The sequence below is a fragment of the Lutra lutra genome, chromosome 4 (genome assembly GCF_902655055.1).
Source record: "Lutra lutra chromosome 4, mLutLut1.2, whole genome shotgun sequence".
Taxonomy (NCBI): Eukaryota; Metazoa; Chordata; class Mammalia; order Carnivora; family Mustelidae; genus Lutra; species Lutra lutra.
In genome coordinates, this window is record NC_062281.1 from 55,210,706 (window position 1) to 55,237,404 (window position 26,699).

At 36.8% G+C, this 26,699-nt stretch overlaps 1 protein-coding gene across 2 annotated transcripts in view; it reads left to right on the forward strand.

The window, feature by feature from the left end:
• MRPS28 (mitochondrial ribosomal protein S28) overlaps positions 1–25,767 on the forward strand; it is a 112,967-nt gene extending 87,200 nt beyond the window's left edge. Inside the window, exons 3-4 of one of the 2 annotated variants that reach the window (XM_047724444.1) lie at positions 22,350–22,465; positions 25,477–25,612. In XM_047724444.1, coding sequence (XP_047580400.1) covers positions 22,350–22,416 — 67 coding nt within the window. In that variant the 3' untranslated portion in view covers positions 22,417–22,465; positions 25,477–25,612. Of the gene's footprint in view, positions 1–22,349; positions 22,466–25,476 lie in introns of both variants that reach the window. The other variant, XM_047724443.1, reaches the window with a different exon arrangement.
• The last annotated feature ends 932 nt before the right edge of the window (positions 25,768–26,699 follow it).

Genomic DNA, 26,699 nt, shown 5'->3' on the forward strand with positions numbered 1-26,699 from the left:
TGTATTAGTAGGAAAAAGATTATGCATATTTACAAACATGGCTTCTTTTCAGGTATTTCAATACTAGCTCCAAAAAATCATGACATATAATCAACATTGCGAGCTTCATTGCTTTTTCACGTGTGAGAAAACTCTTTTCAACAATTCTTTCTACCCCAAGGGTACTATAGATTGTACTGTCAATACTTTCCTCCGTTTCTTTTGTCCAATACAATGCACCTCCTTGTCCCCTTTTTTTGAGAGTGGTGGTAGAATTTCACCTACCATTTAAAATGTAGATGGTGCATTGTTTGGAAAAGTCGGCTTTGAAAAAAGTAGTTTAAATCTAAGTGAATTATCACCTAGGTTGTGTGTGTACCTAGACCAGCAACCCGATACTGTGGGAAAACTACACGCAACTTTGGAGATGGTGAAGAAAGAAAGGCTCTGCTGTACAGTTTCTTTGCTGTGAAACAACAGCAGGGCTTCTTAATCATTTGTCTGTTGTTCTTTCAGAATCTGTAGTATATAACTCATCCTGCAAGACTGATGTCAAAAGCATAATATATAGGAGAGACCTTAGAAATAATTTGTCTAGAATAAGGCTCCTGTGACGACAGCTCTCCAAAACAGAGAAAAGAATCTGAAAATAATGTGACATTCTAAAAACAGTGGCCACAGAACCTCTGAATTAGAACCTGGTGTCTTCTTCCCAGACATTTCTGCTTGATATGTATCTATTAATCTCCCTCCACTTGTAAAGGATCAGAATATCTGTGGATGAGGCCTCTACATCAGCCTTCAGTCCATCCCCCAACTACGTCAAGTCCTTGCTAAAAATGAAGAATTGATATTTCTTGCCCTTTTTATAAAGAGCTTCATCAACCCTTATGAACATGTATTTCTTAGTAAGATTATTTTGTTTCCTAGCAGATAGGAGCTTAGAAGTGGTTTACGTCTAAAAACCATGTGGGAAACAGAGGCATGTTCTGGCATGGCAGGAGGAATTGAGAACATTGTGGAAAGAGACCAGGAAACTAAAAGGTGCCCTCCTTAAAAGGAGTTTCCTTAACAGAATACATGGTATCAGTTTCTTAATGATGGTGGAGACTAGCCTGATTTTTTTTGTTTATTTTTACTACAAAAATAATTTATTGCTTGCACAATACATTTTTACATGCAGTTATGGTCACAGTGATCTAAAAGGGCAAGTAAGTATGTGTATCTCTGATTAGGTATACTTTCTGTCTTAAAACCATCAGGTAGGCAAAAGGACCAATAATGGACTGATTGATGGCATAAAATGTTTGATTGCCTGACTGCATCATGATGATAATTAAGGAATCAATGTGTCTCTCAGCCAGCAACAACTTTGTTGAAAGAGTGTCCTGTTTCTAAATATGTAAGGATGTGGTGTGACCACAAAAGATGCTTTTTTTTTCAGTCTGAGCAAAATTATCTTGAAGGGAAGGATGAAAGTATTAATGAAATCAGGTGAGGTAATGAATCCATTCTGAGGAATTCGTAGAGAAACTCTGCCCTGATCTTTCAGTAAGTGTCTCTGAAACTGTGATTGCTGGTACATGTGGATAGAACTGAAAGTCAAAGCAGTAGTCAACACAGAACACCCCAGCACCCTCCTTCCCACTCTCATAGCTGGCTCAGAGTATCCAAAGAGTCCTCTATTCATAGATTTTATGTTAAATGTTTGGCTTCACTTAATATTTGTAAATATATATGAACACTATTTTGGTTTTTTTTAAATTTATGTATATAATCAAATCAGAGTTCCCTGAACAGAAAACCCATTTATATCACTGAACTGATAGTCCAGTTTCTCTAGAAATCAATTAGGTCATAATGTGACAATCTAATTAATGTACTTTTTTGACAGATTTGCAAAAAAGTTGTCCTACCAATTCTCCTCATTAAATTTTTATAAAAAAAATTTTTAAGCCTACATTTAAGTTCTAGTTGGTTAACATACAGTGTAATACTAATTTCAGGAGTAGAATTTAGTGATTCATCACTTACATACAACACCCAGTGCTCATCACGAGTGCCCTCCTTAATACCCATCATCCATTCAGCCCATCCCCAACCCACCTCCCTCCATCGGCCCTCAGTAGGGTCTCTTATGTTTCGCCTCCCCTCTCTCTTCTTTTTCCCCATTCCCCTCTACCAGTTTTCTTATGTCAGACACTTCAGTTTGGATTTAACTTGCTTGAACAAGTGGATTTTACCAGTGTCTTTGGGGAGAGAGGAAACACTGACAAGTAGAGTATTTGTGATCTGGTGGGGTTCAGTGCTAAAACATCAACCCATAATGTGTCCTGTAATGTTAGCATTCAGTCATTTTACTTTGCTTGACCCAGTAACATAATGAAAAGAACAAAGATTGGATTCAGAGAGATCAGGGTTTGAATCTTGAGCTGTACTATTTTTATCTGTATGACTTTGGGAAAGTTTTTTCGTTTGGAGAATGGTGATAGTAACATCTACTTTTGAATTGTTTGTGTGAAAATAAGTGAGTTAACATGTAAATAGTAGGAGCTAAATAAAGCTCCATTAAAAAAAAGTCCAATGTTCAGTGAAGGGCTACGTGTTTGTGTGGCATATCCCCCACCTATATCTTGGTAATAGGTTGTCCACATTTCACTTGGTAGACAAGCATTCCCCCACAGTACATTTATTTAGTAATTAAATCAGAAAGCATCTGTCATTCTTAAAAGTTGTACTATTTGTTGACAGGTCTTCATTTATCTAGTTTGCTATTATGCCTTTATTTATGAACATGACTTGGTGGTATACTACTGAACACAAAAAACAGATTAATTGGCTTTTATAATAATAATACTTTAAAAATATAACATGAACTCTGCTTGTATGTAGTGAGGAGAAATCCAGATCACAAACCAGGTACTTTTTTTTATTGCTTTTTTAGTGATGGTTTTTATTTTTTTATTTTTTTATTTTTTTATTTTTTAAGAGCGTGCCCTTGGGGCAAGTGCAGAGGGAGAGGGAGACAATCTCAAGCAGGCTTCCCACTGAGCACGGAGCCCGACAAGGGGCTCTGTCTCAGGACCCTGATATTATGGCCTGAGCCAAAATCAAGAGTCAGATGCTTAAATGACTGAACCACCCAGGTGTCCCTCCAATGATGGTTTTTATTTATTTAATTTCATTTTTTAAACAGTGATGGTTTCTAAACACCATGTAGTAAATCAGTATCACTTGCTAGAGTGCAGCTCTTTCTCATTTATTTAACAGCTGCTTTGGAAACACTTTTTTTTTTTTTTTGGCCACTTTAAACAAATTATTTTATTTTTTTCCAAAAGAAATACATAGATTAGCAGAATCACAAATAGCCATGTAGTTTAAAACTACTTTACAAAATGTGTCATGGAAAAAGAACAGTGTAACTCAAGGGATCAAGTCCATATTTTACATGGTTTCAGAACTCATAGATTTCTCTTTGTAGCTTTCTGGCTCCTATGCAAGATGTCATAGGAGAATAAACGTATTAAATGTAAAGATTCCTTTTAAAATAAAAGTGGTAAGTGATTTTCTTAATAATCCAGTTCTATTTTTTGTTTTTGTTTTTTTTTTTTTTTGGAAAGCTTTTATTTACTTATTTGACAGAGAGAGAGATCATAAGCAAGCAGAGGGAGAGGGAGAAGCACACTCCTCTCTGAGCAGGGAGCCTGATATGGGGCTCAATCCCAGGACTCTGGGATCATGACCTGAGCCAAAGGCAAATGCTTAACCATCTGAGCCACACAGGTGCCTCTTTAATTCAGTTTTATAGTGTAAGGCAGTGTCAAAGTATGAAAAGTAAAAATACACTCTATATTGTCTTTGATTTAAGAAATAAAAAATTTCCATTATTTTCCAATTATCCCATTTCTATCAGTAATGACACACACAAATCATAGTTATCTGTTGTTGATGTTGTTTCAGTCTACTGAAACTGAGAGATGCACATCACATGGACTGGTCTTTCAGACCATGTAAAGCAGTGTAAGTCAGCTTTATCTTCATTAAACTTTCTGAACTATAATTTTGTGATTGTCCACTGTTACTTAAAATGATAAACTATGAGATTTTTCCATTCGTAGTCCATTAAGTACTAATTCTCTTCCTCTTTGTCTCTTGCTATAGCTTTCATGTGAAGTTTTACATGATTTTCAGTGGAACAGGTTTTGAAAACACATAATGTATCTTTTAAAAAAATTTTTATTAGAGAGAGTGTGCACACATGAGTTGGGAGGAGATGCAGGGGAAGGGGGAGAAGCAGGCTCCCCACTGAGCAGGGAGCCTGACACAGGGCTCCATCCCAGGAATCTGGGATTATGACCCGAGCATAAGGCATTAGAAGGCAGATGCTTAACTGACTGAGCCACCCAGTGCCCCGAACACATAATAGATCTTTAAGAAGAAATGAGTTATCCTTTATTTCCTTAATGATAATAAATTAAATTTTGGCATCATTTAAGAAGGCAGTAATTTAGGGGCTTTTTACTGGTTCTGAAACTAAGAGCGTATTATGAAATAAATTTGTCATATCACCTTGAAATAATACTATTATTAACATTTTAATTTTTCTGAGCAAGTATATTATTTTTAGATGATTTTTTAATTAATTAATTTATGTGAGTGAGGAGGGGGCAAGGAGAGGAAGAGAATCTCAGGCAGACTCCTTGCTGAGCATGGAGTCTGATGCGGAGGCTCTATCTCACGATCCTCAGATTATGACCTGAGCTGAAATCAAGTCAGATGCTTAACTGACTGAGCCATCCAGGCGCCCTAGCAAGTATATTTTTTAAAAAGTGGGTTGCCATCATATCTCATTTTTTTTTGTTTATGATGATTTATTTGATTATAACATTTTGTATTTTTGTAATATTTATTTGGTCTAAATTTGTTTTTTTGTCTTTTTTTAAATTTTTATTTATTTTCTTTATTTTCAGTCTTCCAGAATATCTCTTATTTTATAACCTACTATTTTCATTTATTAACTATATAATAAGAATACTTTTATCATATAGTCTCTTAAACTGTATTTTTATTGGTTGTATAGTATTCCTTGTAGAGATGTATCCTAATTTATTTAACAAGTCTGCTATGGTTAGATACTTGGCTGTTTCTAAATGGTTTGTTCTAAGTAAAGCTATAGTAAACATCTTGATGCCCATCTCTTCTCACTTGTTTTGGTTAAAATCCTAAAAGTAAAATTGCTGGGCCAACTGGTATAAACACTCATTTTACCATATTGCTCCCTAGAAAGGTAGTACTGGTTTAAAATCCCAGCAGGCCTATTCCTTTGCAAACTTAGGTATTCTGTTTTCAAATATTAATCATATCAATAGCGAAAGTATCTAGATTTAATTTCATCTATTTGATTATTAATAAAATTGAGCATTTTTTTGTTTGTTTGTTTGGGGAGCAGATAGAAGTTGTGGGCCTAACATGTCATTTATCTCTAAGAAATTCCTAGTTATATTCTGTATTCATTTATGTCTTGATGTGCCTTAATTTTTTTTTTAACTTCTTTAAGCCCAAATACTGATTTGAGGTTAAGGTAAACGTAACAGAAGTCTTTTTGTTATAAAATACCAAAATGTAATATTCTTATGGAACTAATAGCTTATATTATAAATTTTCTACAGGATATCCGTAGTTTACAGGTTCTTTTATTCTTGAGAATATATTGCCATTCTTTCATATTTTATTTGAATTTATGACTTTCTAAATATAAGGTTCTAAAATATTCTGAGAATTGAATAGCCTCTTTGTATTAGGGATCTCAACTTTAAAGTCAGCAATTTTTAGATGATCACAAGTCTAAGATCAAATGAAATCAGAAAACAAATTAACTTTATTATGTGTTCAGGATGTAGACTTAAAGTAATAATGGATGGCAGATGTAGTTGTTTGACTGTCATGTTAAACAAACAAACAAACAAATAAATAAAAGGGAAGAGGAAAGGAATGAAAGACAATTTCCTTACCAAGCAATCACACAGTTTATTGTCTAGGAAATAAAAAAAGAAGAAAACAGAGAAAACAGAGCCAGTGCTGTGTACTGTGGAGCACACAGATGTTCCTCTTGGCAACCATACAGTAGTAGGCAGGACTGGGGTTTTCACAGACATAGAATGTGAGCCTTCTTTGTTGGAGACACAGTGTTGCCTGTGGTGGGAATTGCTGCAGTGATGGGAAAGTATCGTCATGTATTGTTGGATTGCTGTGATTTTCAATAGAGACAGTACATTAAAGTAGCTTTGTGGGCAGTGGATTGTTTCAGCCAAGCCTGGCTCATAACACACTCCTCTTGGCAAACTCTATTTAAAAGGTAGAGCTGGCATCGTTTTGTGGTCATGGAGCCTGTCCCGTCCTTGGACATCAGAATTACTTTTTGCTAGCACTAGTTTTTAACAACTAATTTATTTACTGTGATCTAACAAAGGAGTTTGCCACTATAAAGCTAGAACTGTAACCACTTTTCAAATGGAACTATTTCTTTTTTTTTTTTAATTTTCTTTCATTTTTACAGTTACCAAACTAGTCTTTTACAGAATTGTTGGAGAAAGTATCTTTTTAATTGAGTTGCTGCTTCTTAGCCTGCTTGTTCATTTAGGATAAGGTTTTGTTACAAAATAGAAGGTGCAAAACTTAAATGTTTTATATTAGCATTGGCGTGTTTTTTGTTAATATATAAGTACTGTATTGTGAAATGTTTAAACCATATGTTTAAATATAATCACTAGAAGGCAAAAGTAAGTATTTTTTAATTTGCCTGCCAGTGTTACCTGTCCTAGTCTTCCCTGTGGTTTACTTGAAGTAGAACAATTAGCTGTGCTGTACTAGATGTTAACAAAGATTTTAACTGTATTTTAAGGTTAAAATTTAAACTTTAAGGATTGATCCTTGAATTGTTTTTAGTTGCCCTCCCTTTCCTGCTTTTATGTTAAATATAATATTGAATGAAATTTTATGGCCTTTTAGTTGCTTAGATAAAGTCTAAACAAGAAAGGAGACTATCAAAAGTCATAGTCTGAAACCTCTACAATCACCCCTAATTAGATGGGGTTGTTGAATAAGAGGTTGAGCTAGTATCTTCATGGAGGCCTAGTGCTTGCAAGAGCCAGAAAAAAGTGAGACCCAGAGAAATTAACCAGTAATAGTCTCTTTGTTTATGAGGAGTTGATCCTAATTGATTTTTAAAGCTCCTGATTCTCACATATAAGTCTCTTCTGTGTCCTTCAGTCTCATCAAATCAAAGCAACATTCATTATCTGAGCTCCAACTCTGTTGAAGGATTCATCAGATATGATCCTTACCTTGAAGAAACCTACATTCTAGTTAGAAAACAAGCCATGTACTCATTCAAAGTTATTGATAATGAAAGATTTTAATAGTTCAGTACTAGAAGTCATACCTCAGAGCACTGCTTAAATGGCCAAATGAACTACATAAACGATAATTATTCTTGAAACTCAGTAAAAGGTATATATCTTTAGGCTAGGGTAGTCAGAGGGAAGCCTTTTTCATAAAAATTGGGTTTTGAGGGTGCCTGCATGTCTCAGTTGGTTAAGCGACTGCCTTAGGCTCAGGTCATGATCCCAGGTCCTGGGATTGAGTCTCATACCATGCTCCTAGCTCAGCAGAGACTTCCTTTCACTCTACCCCTCCCCGCTACTGATGCTCTCTCTTTCAAATAAATAAATAAAAATCTTTAAAAAAGAAAAAAGAAATTGGGTTTTGAGGTAGGTCTGGATTTTCTCATCTGCCTCACTGGTGAATTTCCACTTACTCTATAAAATTTAACATAAATACCAGTTATTCTCCCTAGGGCTCCCTGACATTTTTTTCTCTAATAGGCCTATGTGCATTTACATACACCTCTGGTATAGTATTCCATATTTTGTTATAGTTGTTTATCTCTCCTGCTAGACTTCTGAACTCCTTAAGATCACACTTATTCTTCATATCCCACGTATCTGTGTGGTACATACAAATAGGAATTCATATGACAATAGCACATTGTTATGGACTGAATTATGTTCCCCCAAAGTTTGTATGTTGAAGCCCTAACCCTTAATGTGACTATATTTGGCAAAAGGACCTATAAGAAGGTAATAAACGCTAAGTGAGGTCATTAAGGTGGGATCCTAATCCAACGGGATTGGTGTCCTTGTAAAAGGAGAAGAGACACAGGGTCACTCTCTTGCTATGTGTGCACTGAGTAAGGGCCATGTGAGGACATAGTGAGAAGACAGCAGTCTGCAAGCTGGGAGCATGATCTTTTCCAGAAGCCAAATTAGCCAGAACCTTAATCTTGGACTCCTAGCTTCCAGAACTGTGAGAAAATAATTTCTGGTGTTTAGGACACCCAGCCTGTAGTATTTTCTTATAGCAGTCCAAGCAGACTAATATATACATATATAAAAAATAAGTGCAGGAGTAATACTCCTTTGGAAAATTTTAGAAGTCCTGCATCTCTAGATCCCACTGCACATCTTCGAAAACTGTCTACTGTTGTCTGTCTTCATAAGGATTCAGCTCTATCGCCAGATCAGTTTGCCTGCCTCAGAGAACCTTACAGCCAGGCCTGTGCCAATTATGATAGGAAACAGGTGGTTGTGCACCTGCCTAAATTGTTTGTGAAACTAAGAGGAACACAAGCAGTGTATTAAAGAATCAGTGCAGCTCTCTTCTGATCCTGAACGACTTAGAACCCAGGACGGGCAGTATTATCCATGGAGCTAGATCTGGTTGCTGTAAGTCTGCAGTTTGGTATTCCAGCACAGCCTAGATCTCACAGTGCATTTGCCTGTGGACAAGTTCCACCCAGCGTCTTTCCATCCCTGTCCTCTACAATTCATTTTCCAAAGCACAGCCCAAGTGGTCTTAAACAGAAACCTGATCATGCATTTCCCTTCTACTTGCGCTTTTCATGAACATCTAAAAAAAAACAAACCCCAAACCTTTTACATTGGTGTATGAAGCACTGTCTGGCCTACCTCCTGCCTTCCTCTCTGCCTCTGGCTCCTACCCGTCTCCCTGTCACCCAGGGCTCCCCAGCCATACTGGTTTTCTCTTGCTTCTTCAATCATGCCAACTTTGTCTCACCTTTGAGCCTTTGCACTAACCGTGCCCCTGCCTGAAGTGCTCTGCCCCCATCTTTACATAGTTGACTCTGCTCATTCAGGGATCCACTTAAATTTGTCACTTCTTCAGAGATTCCTTCCTTCACCACCCAGCCCAGTGTCATCTGTCTCCATTGTAACCCCTTTATTTTAATTTTCTCTACAGCACTGACTCCTATTTGGTTGGTTTATTGTCCTTTTCTACCACAGTGTAAACTCTGTGAGAGCTGGAACCCCTTCTTACACACTGGTTACTCCAGCACCTAGAACAGTACCTGCCACAGCTGGGCTTTTCAGAAATATTCGTTGAGTGACTAAACCAGTGAACAAATGGACAGGTTGGAGCGCCAGATCTAGAGCAAGCAGTCATGCCAGGCCCATCCCCCTCAGCACTCATACTCTGTTCCCGTATGCCTAGTCACATGGGTCCTGCTCTCAACAGAGGGGCGCTCTAGGGTCTAGAAACACACTTGCTCCAAAGTCCAGCTGCTATTGCTTATCTAGTAGATTAGCTAATTGACATCCATCAAAAGTTAAATCCAATTTCTGTGAACAGGGCATCTGAAAACTTTTTGTCAACTATTCTCCATCCCCAACAGGCGTCAGCCCCCTGCCACATCAATTTGCCAGCTGCAGTAAACCCTACAGCTGGACCTACATTAATTGTGACAGAAAGTAGCTAGTTATACGCCTGAAGTATTTATTTGTTAAATCAGGGTGTGTCCTGACTAAACTTTTATGGTATTCTCTTGTGCAATCTTGCCAAAAATCCTAGTAGAGTAGGTACTATGGTGATTCCTATTTCACGAAAAAAGATAGCCTTGTCCAAGATTGCATAATGATCGTAGAATTGTTCACATAAAGTGAGAAAATCAGGAAAAAGAACTTAAACACAGTTTGTTATCCAAGGTTTTAGTTACTTAGTCAGCAAAACTGTAAGCTATGGCTTTCTTTAGCTGTTAATATGATGTGACATTTGTTCTCTGAACAGAATATAGCTGCTCATTCATGTTTTCTTAGCAAGTTCAGAAGTTCCAGAATTTTGAGATTTTTTTGTCCTCCCATTTTGTTGTCACTGATTTAGAAAGTCTATATATCATGGGCAAGGGAATCTAGATGCAGGTAATTAGAATTTGAGAGGGGAACTGCATGCTTGTCAAAGTTAAGAATTTCTTAAGGGGCGCCTGGGTGGCTCAGTAGGTTAAGCCGCTGCCTTCGGCTCAGGTCATGATATCGGGGTCCTGGGATCGAGCCCCGCATCGGGCTCTCTGCTCGGCAGGGAACCTGCTTCCTCCTCTCTATCTGCCTGCCTCTCTGCCTACTTGTGATCTCTGTCTGTCAAATAAATAAATAAAATCTTAAAAAAAAAAAAAGAATTTCTTATTAAGGACCACTAATCCCTTTTTGTTGTAAATGGAAGAATTAAATCACTATGCTATCTTGAATTGCTTTACTTAAAAAACATAATTTATTTAGCGATACTTATATTAGTCAAAATGCTAACCTAACACTGTTCTTACAGAATTTTAGTCTGTTTTCAATGTTGTTTTCTGGGTAGTAAGAACTTTAAAATGATTTTATTATCTCACCCCAAAGAAATAACCATAGCCTCCTATCAAATAAAAACAAAAAGCAAACAAAAAAGCTTTTATTTATAATTGTAATTATAAATAGGTGCTTTGATTTTGGTTCAGAGATAACCAAATTTCTTTTTTTGCAGAATTCAATTCCAAGATTTTTGACTTGACAGTATTTTACTCTATTAGCATTTAGAGCAAAATCACTCTAGATACCAATGTTCTCAGAAACAATATCTTTTCTTAAATCAGAAGGAAAAAAATTCCCTGTGATTTCCTCCATTAGTACACAAAACTACCAGTTCTCTTTCCAGCCAACTTTGTTAGAAGTTCTCCTTCATAGTACCCTGAAGTGTGCTAAGTTGGCCATCCTATAATTTCTACCCATTTTTCTTATTTCTCTTTTTTGGAGGTACACAGAATAGATGCATGAAATAAATATTGTGACCTCTTTAATATTAAAGCCTTTCAGATTCTTACATGTAATAAGATCCTCTTGTTCAACCTGCTAAATGCTTTCCTTCCCTTAATTCATCATTCAACATAGCATTATTTTACCATCTTCTTTAGGATAGACCCCAAATAACAATGACCCTATGATTGTGTTACCCAGGTGGATGACAATTCTCTAGATATAGTCAGAGAAGTGAAAGGAGATTGGGATTATTATGTGAAATACATATTTGTACTAATTCTGCCGAAAATTCCATTAACTTTTGGGGTTGCAAAGCCACGTTGCTGACTTTTATTGAGCTTGAATGTAATCTAAAACCACAATATCACATGAAATGCCTTTAAACTAGTTAGTTTTCTTTTTTATTTCTGATTTCCAGCTTCTCTAAGCTTCTGTGACCCCAGTTTTTATAATTAAAGGGCATGAACTAGAGTGTTTAATAAATATGCCCAAATTTGGAGGTGCAAAGGGCAAATATCAACCAAAGCTTGTCAGTGTCAAGTCACAAGTTCTATTCCAAGTCTAAGGGTCTTTTTAAAACCAATCTAACTTCAGTATCAGTCTGTGATAGAGGAGTTTTGTCTCCCACCCCCTGAACCTTCTATCCTCCCTCCACCTCCCCTGTCCATCTTCTCTCCTCACTGATATTGGTTCTTGGCCTACACTGGAGATTGTTTAAAAATTTGAAACACTCTGAATTATATGAAATCTGAAGTATGGGTCCAATTCTTTTATAAAATATTTTCCTTTCTCATCCTTGCCAGCCCACATAAGCTACTGCAATAACCATCTCTTAAGAATTTGGCTTTCCAAGGGTGCCTTGGTGGCTAAGTGGATTGAGCCTCTGCCTTCAGCTCAGGTCATGATCTCAGGGTCCTGGGATCGAGCCTTGCGTCGGGTTCTCTGCTCAGCATGGAGTCTGCTTCTCCCTCTCTCTCTCTCTCTCTCTCTGCCTGCTTCTCTGCCTGTGTGTGATCTCTGTAAAATAAATAAATAAAATCTTAAAAACAAAACAAGAAAAGAATTTGGCTTTCCAAAAGGCACCTGGTAGTCTCATTTCTTGTTGAAAGGGCGCAGAAATCAGGACCGACCTGCTAAAGTAGTTCTGTGTCCCACCAAGGTGGAATATGGCTCTTCACTCTGCTTTTGAATCTGTGGGATTGGTAGGGGACAGGATAGATTCTTTCTTGTTAGTATCCCCTTACCTCATAAAGATATTGAGTACGTATTTGTTGAAAATTCAATAATACTTATTTAATAAGTAATTAATTTAGAGAGAGAAACAAGATTAAGAGAAAAAAGGAAACTCTGAAAATGGGTTGGTACAATGAATTTAGAAGTCTTCTGTTTTCTTAATGTAGTCAAAAGTGCAGAGAATTAGGAATCTGGAGAGAGAGAGTCTACCAGTAGAGGAAATAATCAAAGATGTTTTAGAGCTGAGATAATGAGATAACATCTGCCATAAGGTAATTTTTCAAAGTAAATTTATTCTTGTTGTATGTATTAGTGTTAGGTTTTCAAGCACTGTGGAAGTGATTTTGAAATCTTTTGGTCATGAAAATACATTCTTAACTGCAGTAAATCTTACATAGCCAACGTAAAATGATTCAGCCCTTTGCTTACATGAAAATACATATTAATCTCTTCAGTATTCATAATGGCAAAACAACTTTGTTCGTCTCATATTTGACATTTAAAAGTGCAGTTCTAATTTTGACCTTCTACGTAATATCTGTACCGCATGCACTTGTTAGGAAATTAAAGCTCGAATTGGGCAAGATTCAGCTTGGCCCAGAAACTACCATGAACGAGTCATTTGGAATTTGATTGAGACAAAGACTCAGAGAATCTAATTTATGAACACATTAGCCAGTGCTTTTTGAACAAGGTCAGGGGACCAGACCCATTTAAGGAGCTTTTTCCTAAATGTGCATCAATCTTCAGCTCTACCCCATTGATTTTGATGGAGTAGGTCTGGGTTGGACCCTTGGCATCAGTATTTTTAAGAAAAGAAAAAAGAGAAGAAAGGGGGGAGAAGTATAAAAAGCTTCCACGAGCAGTTTTATGCCTTCCAGTTCTGACTCCCTGTAGAGTCAACAAATCTGTCCCTATAAAATTATAATGTAATTTCTGGATTTCATTAGCCCCCTCCCTCAGCTCCGAATTCAGACTCAATGCCTTCAATGAGTTTTATTTTCCTTTTGTTTCTTTTATATACATTGAAGATTGCTACTAGACTTGTTCATTTGAACAGTGTTCTAGTGATTTCTGTAAATCCATATTTGAAGTTACTATCCTTTTAGTTGTCTCTTAATACTTTATATATGAATGTGGTGAATTCCATGACGGCTAGTATTTATTGAATATGTATTATGTGCTGGGCACATTCCATTCCTCATAAAGCATGAAGCTTCACATCAGCCTTGCCGGGTGTTAGATAATACCCTTCTTTTACGGATAAATGAACAGTCCATTCCTCAGTCACTGAATCAAACCTAGATCTTTCTATAATGATACAAAGTTCATACTCCTTCCTCTGTTCTACACTGACAAAACTTTTCTCTGGCAATACATACATGTATTTGCCTAAAAATTACATACCCCAAAATATATCCCCTTTTTGCTTCAGTGTCATAATACTAGTTCCAGGTTTGATCCCAGTGTTAGTCATCAGCATATCTCAGGTATGTCAAATCTTGATACATCTTATTTTGTAGCTCTGAGAAAAGATTATAACTATCATTGTTGATTCTGTTTGTAATATATTACATTATATGTACATTCTACATTATTAAAAAGTAAAGTTATTAGAACTTTAAAATGTTTCATTTTCACATTTCATAAAATGAATCAGTGCTTGACTGAGACAAAACTTCTGTTTATGGTGACGCAGAATACTAACTAGCACAGTAAAAGTTAAAAAGAACTTGGTTAAAGGGAAAAACAAAATCATACATTTATAGTAGAATTACAGAAAAAAATAAAAATCCTTATTTAAGACAATTGCAACTTGAGGGAATGCAGGTTGGTATTATGAACAATATCCATTGCTCATTGCCATAATGGCCAGTAGGTTTCCAAGTTGCCAGTTGATTTGCATTATTTATTTTGGCCTAGTGGATAAGCGCATTCTCTCTCTAGTTTGTTTTTTGTTTTTTTTTAAGAGATAATCATTAGTTTTTTTCTAAAGGCTTTTGGTAATAATTAAGGTAGCAGAAGTTCTAGTTATAATTTTGTTTCCCATTTACATCTTCTAACGACCTGGGATAATAAATTAGAACTTAAGATTTGTGCTGCATTTTAAATTTTAATGACTGGAAATATTGGAGAACTATAGAAGTTTATGAACATTTCCTACCTTTATTTTGTTAACCATAGCTGCTGTGCTCGATAATACAGTGTGGATAATACGGTGGTGAGAAACTCTTGAAAGATATCTGACAGATTGGACAGAAAGAAGCAATAGACCAGATAGGTCAGGGAAACATGGCAGATGGTATTTTGAAAAAGTGAGACAAATCCAGAATGCACCAAGTAGTTTGCATAGAATATTTAAGGCCATAATAATATTTTACATAGCTAGTAAAAATTATTAAAAATCTTGCATTTTGTATAAATTTAATCAGTTTTGCACTTAAAATCATTTTACATTCTATCAGTTTTCAAATACTTAACATTGTATCAAAGTAGAACAAAATCATAGAACTGCAAAAGACCTTACATCTTTTCTAACACTATGCTTTTTAAAGATGAAGAAAGTGATGTTCACAAAGTTCATTTGAAGAACAAAGTACACACATTTCCACATGTGCTCTCTCACTAGTATGTGTGCTTTTGTGCATTCTGTCTCTCTCTTTCACACATGCACGCGCGTGCGCGCTTGTGCGCGCACGGGCCAGTTGCTGGCTTCACATACAGATCAACATTACTATGAACATTTGTATAAATTAGAAAAAAATCAAGTAGATGTTAATTGAACCAATTGAAATATCTTAACATTTCTCTTCAAAAAGGAAAAGAAAAAATTTACTTCTTAAACTTAAATGAAGAATTGTATGAAAATCAGAAAAAGTTCTAAACTGTTTTAACTCATTGAAATAAAAACATAGATGTCTAATGATTTAAAAAACAACTATTTTTAGAACCTCTGAGTTACGATTATAGCAGGCTGGCTAATTTGACTAGCAAAGTCAGAATTCCTCACAATATTCAATATTCTCTTTAAATACTAAGGTTTAATCCAAGCCTTATATTTGTCAGCTTTGTATTATTAATATATTTATATCAAAGAACTAGTCACAGGGATTCTCTCTATTTTAAGTCTATGAGAACCATCACTAGCATGCACTGACAGATGTTAAAGAATGTCTGTGGAAAGAATGTCAAAAACCTCTCCAAAGGAAAGTCTTTAAACCATGTCCTTAATAAAGAAATGCAAAACCAGATTTAATTGCCCTTTTCCTAAACAGCTCAGCCATGCAGGCTCATTTACTTCAGCATATGGTCTGAGAAAGTGCACAGTGGAAGAGAGCAGTCATGGTGAAGGCTGGGATTGAATCCATTTAGGCTGGAGTTCACAAAGATCAGTCAGAGGCAAGCACTTGAAGTTAAAAGAAAGAAGCACACCAAGCAGTAGAAACACAGGCTATTTTTATTTTGAATGCGCTCATTGGAGACATCCTATTTGCCTTTCGAGACAGAAATACAAGATTCCTGAAAAAACTAGTATCTGGGATATTTTTCCTAATTAAAAAAAAAAAAAGTAAAAAACTGCATGAAGCCACAGAGATATTTTTTTTTAATGTTGTTATTTGTTACCACTGAAAGTCATCATTTTTCTAATGGGAGGACAGTCAAAATAATGAGTTAGATGACAACAATGTAGCCTGTGTTTTATGTAAAAGGGAAGACATTATAAGCTTATATGAAGTGGTGGTAAATTCTTACCACCCCTAAAGGGATTAAGTTTATAGTTTTTGCCAGAAGTTGCAGGTAATTGAGAACTTGAGAAAAGGAAGAGGAAAAAAAAATCTGTGAATCCTTTCATACCACTTTGTGGCATTAGGCAAGTGATTTTACTTCCATGTGTCTTATTTTTTTTCCATATATCTTATTTTTATGCCTGTGATATGGGGGAAGCTATCTTTTGGAGAACTTAATTATAACCTCAAAATATCTAATAAGATAGTTCAGTTGCTTATGGGTCTAGTACAGTGTCAAACGTATAGAATTGAGGAAGAATACAAAAGATAACAGAAAGGAAAGAAATGTTTGAGGAGTTAGTAATGGCAAACATGTATCTGACTTTATTATTGCTGAATCTAATTAGTGGTATTTATAACAACAAATTATTTTAGAGTGCTATCTTTCCTGCAAAACTAGCCTTTCTGCCACAATGTGTATTTATATGTTGTGGGACAAATATGCTTCTCAATTTGAAATGGTCTAGAGCTGCACTGTGATGTGGCTTTTTAAATTAAATTTATATTAATTAAGTATAATTTAAAAGTTCAGTTCCTCACTCACACTAGCCATAATTCAAGTGCTCAAACCTTATCTAAAGTGTTTCTGTTATCACAAAAAATCATGTTGGGCAGTGGTGTTTGGTATTATGAATATTTTAGTTAAGTTTCTATCAGTCCATTTCATTGAAAGATAAGAACCTAAATCATGTATTTTAGATGGCGGACATAGAGGGGACTGATCTACCAAGGCAAAGAGTAGGCCAAAGGTTAAATTACAAAGAAGATACACTTACCACATGTAGCAAAACACAAAAATGAAATCGTGCTGTTGTTTATGGTGGTGTGATTTTTCTGAAACAGTGAACATTCTGAACAAAGTCAGTCGTCTGCTCATTTACACAGCAATCACACTTTTGGAAATGTAGTGTATCCTTAAACTTTTATTTTAAAAAAATAACTTGGTATCTTTAGCAGATGTAGTTCTAGGCTTAGATAATTACAAGTAGGTTTTCCACCCACATCAGCGTCTAACACAGATGCAGGACAATTCTGTTGTGCAGAGAGTTCTGTATATTACAGAATGTCTGCATTCCACCCACCCCTCTGCTAAATGTCGACCTGAGCATTGTGACAACCAAAAAGTACCTCTAAGCATTTCCAAGACATTTCAGAAAACCTGTGCTTTATGGTGGGCCCAATATCAAGACAGTGGGTCCATCCAGCCTCATACAATAATCATCTTAAACCTGTTTCTTTGTTGGGTACTTTTTATTGATTTATCTGTTTTCTTCCATATTTTTAATTTGAAGACATAATGCTGCTGTGTGTCTGATTCTTCTTTAACGCCTGTCCTTACTCATTCCTAATAGGGTAGACTTAAGTGACCAAGGATAATAAAATAAATTTTTTTCTTTACATTTATTATGGATTTTTTATATTCTTTTTTTAAATTAACATATAATGTATTTTTTGCCCCAGGCGTACAGGTCTGTGAATCATCAGGCTTACATATTTCATAGCACTCACCATAGCATATACCCTCGCCAATGTCCATAACCCAACCACCCTATCCCTACCCCCCATCCCCCCGCAACAGCAACCCTCAGTTTGTTTTGTGAGATTAAGAGTCTCTTATGGTTTGTCTCCTTCCTGATCCCATCTTATTATGGATTTTTGTATCCATTAGAAAATAAAGCTGTATGGCTTTGTATGGGTTTAAGCATTAGCTCCATGAGCTTGTGCAGTAACTAGTCCTGGGTTTTCTTAAGCACTTTGGAGATAAAACAGAAGTAATTGGGGTGCCTGGGTGGCTCAGTTGGTTAAGCAGCTGCCTTCAGCTCAGGTCATGATGCCAGGGTCCTGGGATCGAGCCCCGCATTGGGCTCCCTGCCCAGGGGAGAGCCTGCTTCTTCCTCTCCGTGCCACTCTGCCTACTTGTGCTCTATCTCTCTGTCAAATAAATAAATAAATAAACAAATCTAAAAAACAAAACAAACAAAAAATAAGTAATTATCACAGGACCATGATGTGTCAATAAAATGAGAACTCATTTCTTATCCTTTGAGAGAGATAAACAGACTTAAAATGTAGAGCAAGGCTGCTTAATTTTATTTTTTTTATAAAGATTTTATTTATTTGTCAGAGAGAGAGAGAGCACAAGTAGGCAGAGTGGCAGGCAGAGGCAGAGAGAGAAGCACGCTTCCTGCTGAGCAAAGAGCCTGATGCAGGACTTGATCCCAGGACCCTGGGATTATGAACCAAGCCGAAGGCAGCCACTTAACTGGCTGAGCCATGTAGGCATCCCTGGGGCTGCTTAATTTTAGAGGTCCATGGATGGCCTTCAGGTAATCTATGAACCCCTTTCACATTGTAGCAAAATTTTGCATGGGTATCTGTGCAATTTTTAGAAGAGTCCATTGATACAATCAAAGGAATGAGGAAGAACTAGATAAAAGAATAATAAAGTTCCATTATAAAAAGAAGACAGAGGAGACAGATTCAGGTTTAGAAAAATCATGAAAGGAGGTAGTTGATTAGGTTACCAGGTAAGGCTACTACTGAATTTAAAATGAAGCTAAAGATTGCTTCTTGGAAGAACAAATAATGAATCTATAGAAATTGTTATCTTCCTCTTCTAAGAATGGCATATGTGAAAAACAGAAGTAGATGCATAAAAGTCTTATTAACTCCACCAAAAGTTAATGAAGCAAGAGGGATAGCAGATAGGTAAAATGAGATAACTTTTCCTGCCCCTCCATTTTCCTGAGCCCCTCCCGAAAAGAGTACGAGAGTAGATAAATCACTGTGACCCTTTTGTGATTGACAGTATATATGGTTTTCTTGTTTTTAGTTAGGTTGTGGTCAGTGCTGGGAAATGCGGACCGTTCAGTGTGTAGTTCTTTGAATTTTGCTTGCTTTTGTTCAGAGCTATTTTGCCTCATATCCTCACTGGAAATTCATCATTCATTTCAAAAGAAATGGTTTTCATTTTTATAGAACATTTTTGTTACCATCCTTTTAAGAGAAAAGTGCTTACACCATTAAAATAAGCAAAATTTGAATCAAAGCAAATATGGGAAGAAAACGCACCTCCAGATTTCCCTTCTGTGGGAATGTTGTATTGATTCAGTCGGCACTGAAAGCGCTCTTGCACTCTGCATCACTCCAACATGGAGGACCAGTTTTTACTGGGTGTGTGTTGATGGTGGTGATGCTGGTGGTGATGGTGAGTGGTGGTGATAGCTAACAGTTATGAGCGTTTATAAGGGCTCCGGCGTGTGTTAATTCAGTTCATGCTCATGATAGCCTGGGACATGGGTTCCAATTTTACAAATGAGGACACCAAAACAGAGCTGAAGTAGCTCAGAGTTACTGTGCACATGTCTAGTTATCTGACTCCAAAGCTCATGTTCTCAGTCACCCTATTGCCTGTTCTGGATTTTTATACTTAGGCCAAATCTTTGAATAAAGTGACCATTTAAAGACTGCACAAACAATCTGAAAAAAGAGTTTACTAGCATATTCATTTTATTTTTTGTTTATTTTTAAAAGATTTTATTTGAGAGAGTACGAGAGAGAGCATAAGTGGGGAGGAGGGGCAGAGGGAGAGGGAGAAGCAGACTGCCACTGAGCAGGGAGCCTGACTCAAGGCTTGATCCCAGGACCCTGGGATCATGACCTGAGCACAGGCAGATACTTTACTGACTGAGCCACCCAGGAGCCCCTGGCATATTCATTTTAAATCTTGTTATGTGGAACAGTGGAAACCCAAATGAGAAGACTAAATAATGTTAGTGGTTAATGATTCCAGGACTACAGTACTGGAAGGTTCACCTCAAATTATGTTGGAAGAAGTGGAGTTCTTGAAATACATTAGTTATTTCTTTTTTTTTTTTTTTCCTTTAATAAAGTGTCTCAAAGTTAAAACAAGGATGAACTGGGGCGCCTGGGTGGCTCAGTGGGTTAAGCCGCTGCCTTCGGCTCAGGTCATGATCTCAGGGTCCTGGGATCGAGTCCCGCATCGGGCTCTCTGCTCGGCAGGGAGCCTGCTTCCCTCTCTCTCTCTCTCTCTCTCTCTCTCTCTCTCTGCCTGCCTCTCTGTCTACTTGTGATCTCTCTCTGTCAAATAAATTAAAAAAAAAACAAACAAGGATGAACTTCATATTAATTGTATGGCTCTGTTTCTGTTTGAGAAGTGTGCCGTGTCCTAGATTTTCCAAAACAGGCAGTCTGAGCGTAGGGAGGCAGCCCCACTGCAGGCCATCAGTGGGCTTTGTTTAGGTGCATTTCTGTTTAGGTGCATTTCTCCATTATACATTCTTGACTTTCCCTCCCTCCCTCCCTCCCTCCCTTTTTTCCTTCCTTCTTTCCTTCCTACCTTCCTTCCTTCCTCTCTTTCTTCCTTTCTTCCCTCCCTTTCTTCCTTTCCTTCATCTATCAATCTAAATTACCCTAAAAGACTGTCATCGCTTATGGAAAACATCTGTTACTCTTGAAGCTTGTTAATGGTGGCCATAAAGTTTTGTCACAGGTCTTCATTTTACCAGTCTTTTGTGTTGATGTACACTGTCCTGTCCTCCTGCACTTGACTGTATATAATAAACATAATTCTAAGCCAGATTTTCTCAAGTGGTGACCAGAGGAGCCTGAGTCAGAATCACCTGAGAAGCTTGCCAAAAGCTTACTCAGCTCCTAAGGTCCACCTCAGATTTGCCAGCTCATTCCCAGGGTTATTTCCCTCCATTTGCATTTTTAACCAATACCGCAGGTGTTTCTGATGTACAGGAAGTGCAAAAACCACTGTTCAGAAGGCTACATTATGTGCCATGTATACGGATGGTACTGTGAGGGACAAATAGGAAATCCCTGCCCTTAAGGATCTTATAGTCTGATAAAGGAGTTAACACATGGAAATAACTGTAATAATACAGAGTAAAAATGAAGTACGGTAAAAGTAGAAACCGCTACTCTAGATAGCAGAAGTAAGAGAGTCTTTTAAAGGTTTTTGTTTTGTTTTGTTTTATGTAGTGCACAATGTGTATATTTGGATAATATTTCTTTCAACACACATGAAGGCCTGCAGTTTCCTTTTCATCCCCTTTTCCATCTCACTGGGTAATCCCCAGAATTTCCATACTTTTTAGAGATTAAGATTTTAGAGATTAAGATTAAGATTTCATATCATTAAAAGCTACTGTATCTGGGTGGCACAGTCGGTTAAGCTTTGTACTCTTGGTTTCGTCTCAGGTCATGATCTCAAGTCGTGAGTTCGACCCCTGTGTCAGGCTCTGCTCAGTGTGGACTGTGCTCAAGATTCTCTCTCCCTCTCCCCTTCTCACTTGTTCTCTCTCTCTCTCTCTCTAAAATAAATAAATCTTAAAAAAAAAAAAAAAAAGGCTACCACATCTAAAAATGGAGACAGAACTTTTGCCTTCCATAAATTACGAGGCATACTGGGCACTCATGGTGTTTCTGTTTTCATTTTAATTAGAGATTTTTATCATTAATATGACAGACACAGAATCACTTACACTGTGAACTTCTTCTTTACTATGACATTGCCCAGAATTGTTTGTCCCTAGTGTTTGTGACTTGTTCAGCTGTTTTTATAAAAAATCACGGTTCACCTCCTCATGATTAGTTTATAATCTATTTATGAGTAATGCTCCTAAAAGTAAGTAAAAAGAAATAAGCCAACAATGAGCTGTAGAAGAAGAAACCTAACATTTATTAACTATTATAGGCTAGGCACAGTGCCAGGCAGATTTCAGAGAGGTTAAGTAAATGTACCAGTCCACAGAGCTGCTAAAGCCAAGAAAATAGAAATTCTAGATCATCTGTGACCTGGTGGCTTTTATCAGCAAGTGTCATATTAATTTATTGTCAGACGTTTGAGTGCCTGCTGCATCAGTACTGGAAGGATACAGAGATAAGTAACAGTGCCAGATCTTGGGGGAGCATACAAACTGATGAGAAATCAGAGACTTAACACAGATGACCAATAGAAGTATGTGAGGGGCGCTAACATTTGCAGTCATATGCTAAGTGTTTTCGACATATTATCCCATTTAACATTCACCTGCAAAATGGTTGGAATCGCTGTCATTGTAGATGAGGAAATTGTGGTTCAGAGCAAGCAATTTACACAGGGTTACCCAACTAGTAAGTCGCAGGGCTCAGATTTACATCCAAGTGTATAACCGCAAAACCTCTTTCTTCCAAGGGAATTCCGGTCATGGAATCTTCATTCTGACAAGGAGAATTCCAAGCTTCTCGGGAGCTGCCTTTGATGTATCCAGTTCTACCTAGAACTTAAGAATCAATGGGCTAGACGATAAGGTCAGGCAGTCCTGGCAATAGAAGCCAAAGTACAGAGGAATAGCAGTATGTGGGAATGGATATTAGGCCAAGATATGCCACCCATCTTGAGAAGCAAGCTAGAAACGTGGTCTCTGAGAAGATCACGTCAGACCTCAAACTTCAGCCAAGGGGTGGCAAGACTTGAAGGGTTAAGTTCAAGAAATATTTGTTAAAGAAATGAACTAAACTTGCTAACTGGATGTTGCAGGAAAGGAGAGGAGGAGGGGTCAACATGAGTCAAAGCTGATTGGATGAATTACAAGTCATGTTGCGAGGACAAATGAAAGAATCTATTAGAACATAGGTTACAGTCCAAGTAATACAGAAAATAGTGTTGAGCTTTACCTTGTCTATGCACTAACCTTATTTTCCTGGTGGTTAATTCATACAGAATATGTTCTATAATTGCTATTTTCTAAGATATAAAGCTATGCCTCAATTAATATTCTAGGATATCTCTTTAATTTTTTAAACACATAGGTAGATCTGTGCTGTGAAATACATGTATATGTATTTGTATATGTATATGAAATACATGAAATACATGCATACATGTAAATATACATATAGGAGGACTAAAAAATAGGACCAATTCACTGTTTTACAGTTTTACAAAAGAATGTTTACTTCTATAGGCAGAAAAAATATGTTTTTAAAAAAACGAAATAGCCTGGGGCACCTGGGTGACTGCATCAGTTAAGCGTCTTCCTTCAGCTCAGGTCATGATCCAGTCCTGGGATCGAGTCCCACATCGGGCTCCTTGCTCAGTGGGGAGTCTGCTTCTCCCTCTGCCTGCTGCTCCCCCTGCTTGTATTTTCTTTCTCTCTGTGTCAAATAAATAAATAAAAACTTAAAAAAAAGAAAGAATCTTCATGTTTACTTAATGGACCATTTATAAAGTCCTTCAGAATACCTAATAAGACAGTGTGTGGAGACTATTCATTGTATGGTCTACAGAAGTCCTTTTCCAGTGACTTTGTGGGAGAACTTTGTTTCTTTACTTTCCATTTATGTAAAATTATTTAATTTTAAAATTAACATAGAATACTTAAAGTGCACAAGCATATCTCAGAAATAATGCAGGCTTAGTTCCAGACCACCACAATGAAGCAAATATTGCAATAACATGAGCCAGATGAATTTTTTCGTTTACCAGTGCATGTAAAAGTTATGTTTACACTCTACGTTAGCCTATTAAATTGCAATAGTAGTGTCTAAATTGTGTCTTAAAAAAACAATGTACAATTCACCCTTGAACAATGCATTGGTTAGGGGAGCTAACCCCCATGCAGTTGAAAATCCAGTTATAATTTTGGACTCCCCAGAAACTTAACTACTAATAGTCTACTGTTCACTGGGAGCCTTACTGATAATACAGTCAATTAACATGGTATTTTGTATATTGTGTGTATTATATATACTATGTTCTTATAATAAAGTAAGCTAGAGAAAAGAAAATGTTATTGGGACACCTGGGTGGCTCAGTCGATTAAGTGTCTCACTGTCAGTTTCCGCTCAGGTCATGATCTCAGGGTCGTGAGATCAAGCCCCACCTCAGGCTCCATTCTGGGCGAGAGATCCTTTCTCTTCCTCTCTCTCTGCCCTTCCCCTGCTCACGCTTACTCTTTCGCTGTCTCTCAAAAAAACAAAAAGAAAAGAAAGGAAAAGAAAATGTTATTGAGAAAGTCATAAGGAAGAGAAAATAGATTTACAGTACTGTACTGTATTTATTGGAAAAAATCCACCTATAAGTCAACCTGTGCAGTTCAAACCCTACAAAGGTTAACTGGATATACTTTTATTAAAAAATACTTTATTGCTAAGAACTACTAACCATCATCTGAGCTTTCAACCAGTTGTAATCACTGATCACAGATCATTGTAACAAATTAATAATAGTGACAAAGTTTGAAATGTTGTGCAAATTACCAAAATGTGACAAAGAGACACAAAGTGAGCAAATGCTGTTGGAAAAATGGTGGCAGTAACACTGATTCTACACAGAGTTGCCGCAAACCTTCAATTTGTAAAAAATGTAGTATCTGCATAGTGCAAAGGGAAGCACAGTGAAACAAGGTATGCCTGCATATTTCGATCTTTAAAGATTTTTGGATTTCGGTCAGTAGCAATATTTTCATTTTCCTGCACCCTTTTAAAGCGTTGGTATTACATTCTTAAAATACTTGATCAAGGAGGAAGGAAAATGAGTTTAAGTTTTCATTTGGTATTATAAAATATGATTTTATTGACCAAGTGAGCCATCATGCATGTTATGGCTGTCATTACACTAATTACAGTGCAATCAAGCCCCGATAGTAAGATCCACATTTAGACTTTTTTCCATTTTGGTTTTGTAAAATTTCCTTTACTTTAAGAGAAGATTCTTCTTTCTTTAGAAGGAAAAAATATATCTGAAAATCTTTTTTTCCCTTTGATATCACTCTCTGATTTTATTTTTTTTTATTTTTTATTTTTTTTAATATTTTATTTATTTATTTGACAGAGAGATCACAAGCAGGCAGAGAGGCAGGCAGAGAGAGGAGGAAGCAGGCTCCCTGCTGAGCAGAGAGCCCGATGCGGGGCTCGATCCCAGGACTCTGAGATCATGACCTGAGCCGAAGGCAGCGGCTTAACCCGCTGAGCCACCCAGGCGCCCCCCACTCTCTGATTTTAAAGAATGGGTGACATATTAAAATAAATGTCAGTTTCAAGAACTGACTTGTTTGACTTTCGGTTTGGACTATGGTTTTATTTTGCTTATAAAATCTTTTAAAGTCACCTTAAGATAAAAATTCTGATGTATCTAAATCACTTTTATGTCAAAAACAACTATTTCTGAAATACTGGTATAAAGTTTTTTTTTACAAAAAGGTGTATTAACATCTTTATTTTGAGCCGCCACATTAAAAATAGAATTTGAGTTTTACTTTAAACTAGTTGTTGGTGTTGTGATATGCAGAATTCATGGAACTCTTTTTCTTACTATTTAGGAAATACCAGAAGGGAACCAGAGTCCGGCTGCGGCTGTTAGATCTTGAACTTACATCTAGGTTCCTGGGAGCGACCACAGATACAACTATACTTGAGGCGGATGCAATTCTCTTAGGAATCCAGGAGAGTAAAGATGCAAAATCAAAAGAGGAACATCGTGAATAAGAAACAAACTTTGCTTAATGGAGTCACTCCTGTTTTGTTGAACCCAGATATTCATCAAGAATGCAATTAGAAAATTGTGAATAAATGATTGAAAGAAGACACAATAAATGAAAGCTATAATTATAGCTCTTATTCGTTAGAATTTTCTTTAACTGTTTCTCCCTACCCTCCCCCCGCCCCCCGCCTTTTACACCCACTCTTTCCTTTGACTGGGGTAATATAACTACTCTGAGAAATTCTGTCATTCAGTAAATATGTTTTGAGTGCTTGCTACCTGACTGGCACTATTCAAAACAGCAGTAAACCAATTAGATGAGATTGCTTGCTTTGTGGAATTTCCCTTTGACTGGGGGAAATAGAAAATAAATGGGTAAAGTATGTAGTGTGTTAGACAGTGATATGTGCCAAGGACAAAATAAGGCAGGGAAGTCCACCTGAATGGACATTTTTCCAAAGAAGACATGCAGTTGGCTAACAGGTCCATGAGAAGATGCTCAATGTCACTCATCATTAGAGAAATGCAGATTAAACCACAATGAGATCACCTCACACCTATTAAAATGGCTGTTATCATGAAGATAAGAAACAGCAAGTGTTGGTGAGGATATGGAGAAAAGGGAACCTTCTTGCACAGTTGGTGAGAATGTAAGTTGCTGCAACCACTATGGAAAACAGTATGGAGTTTCCTCAAAAATGTACAAATGGAAATACCATATGATCCAGCAATTTCACTTGTGGGTGCCTACCTGAAGAAAACAAAACACTAACTTGAAAGGATATCTGAACCCACATGTTCTTTGCAAAACTATTTACAATAGTCAAGATGTGGAAGCAACGTAGATGTCCATCAATGGATGAATAGACAAAGAAAATGTGGTGTGTGTGTGTTTATATATGTAAAATTCAGCCATGAAAAAGGAAATCTTGGCATTTGGCAACATGGATGGACGTTGGAATTATTATACTAAATGAAATAAGAGGAAAGATAAGATGGCATATTATCTCACTTATATGTGGAATCTGGAAGGGGGGAAAAAAACTGAGCTCATGGCTACAG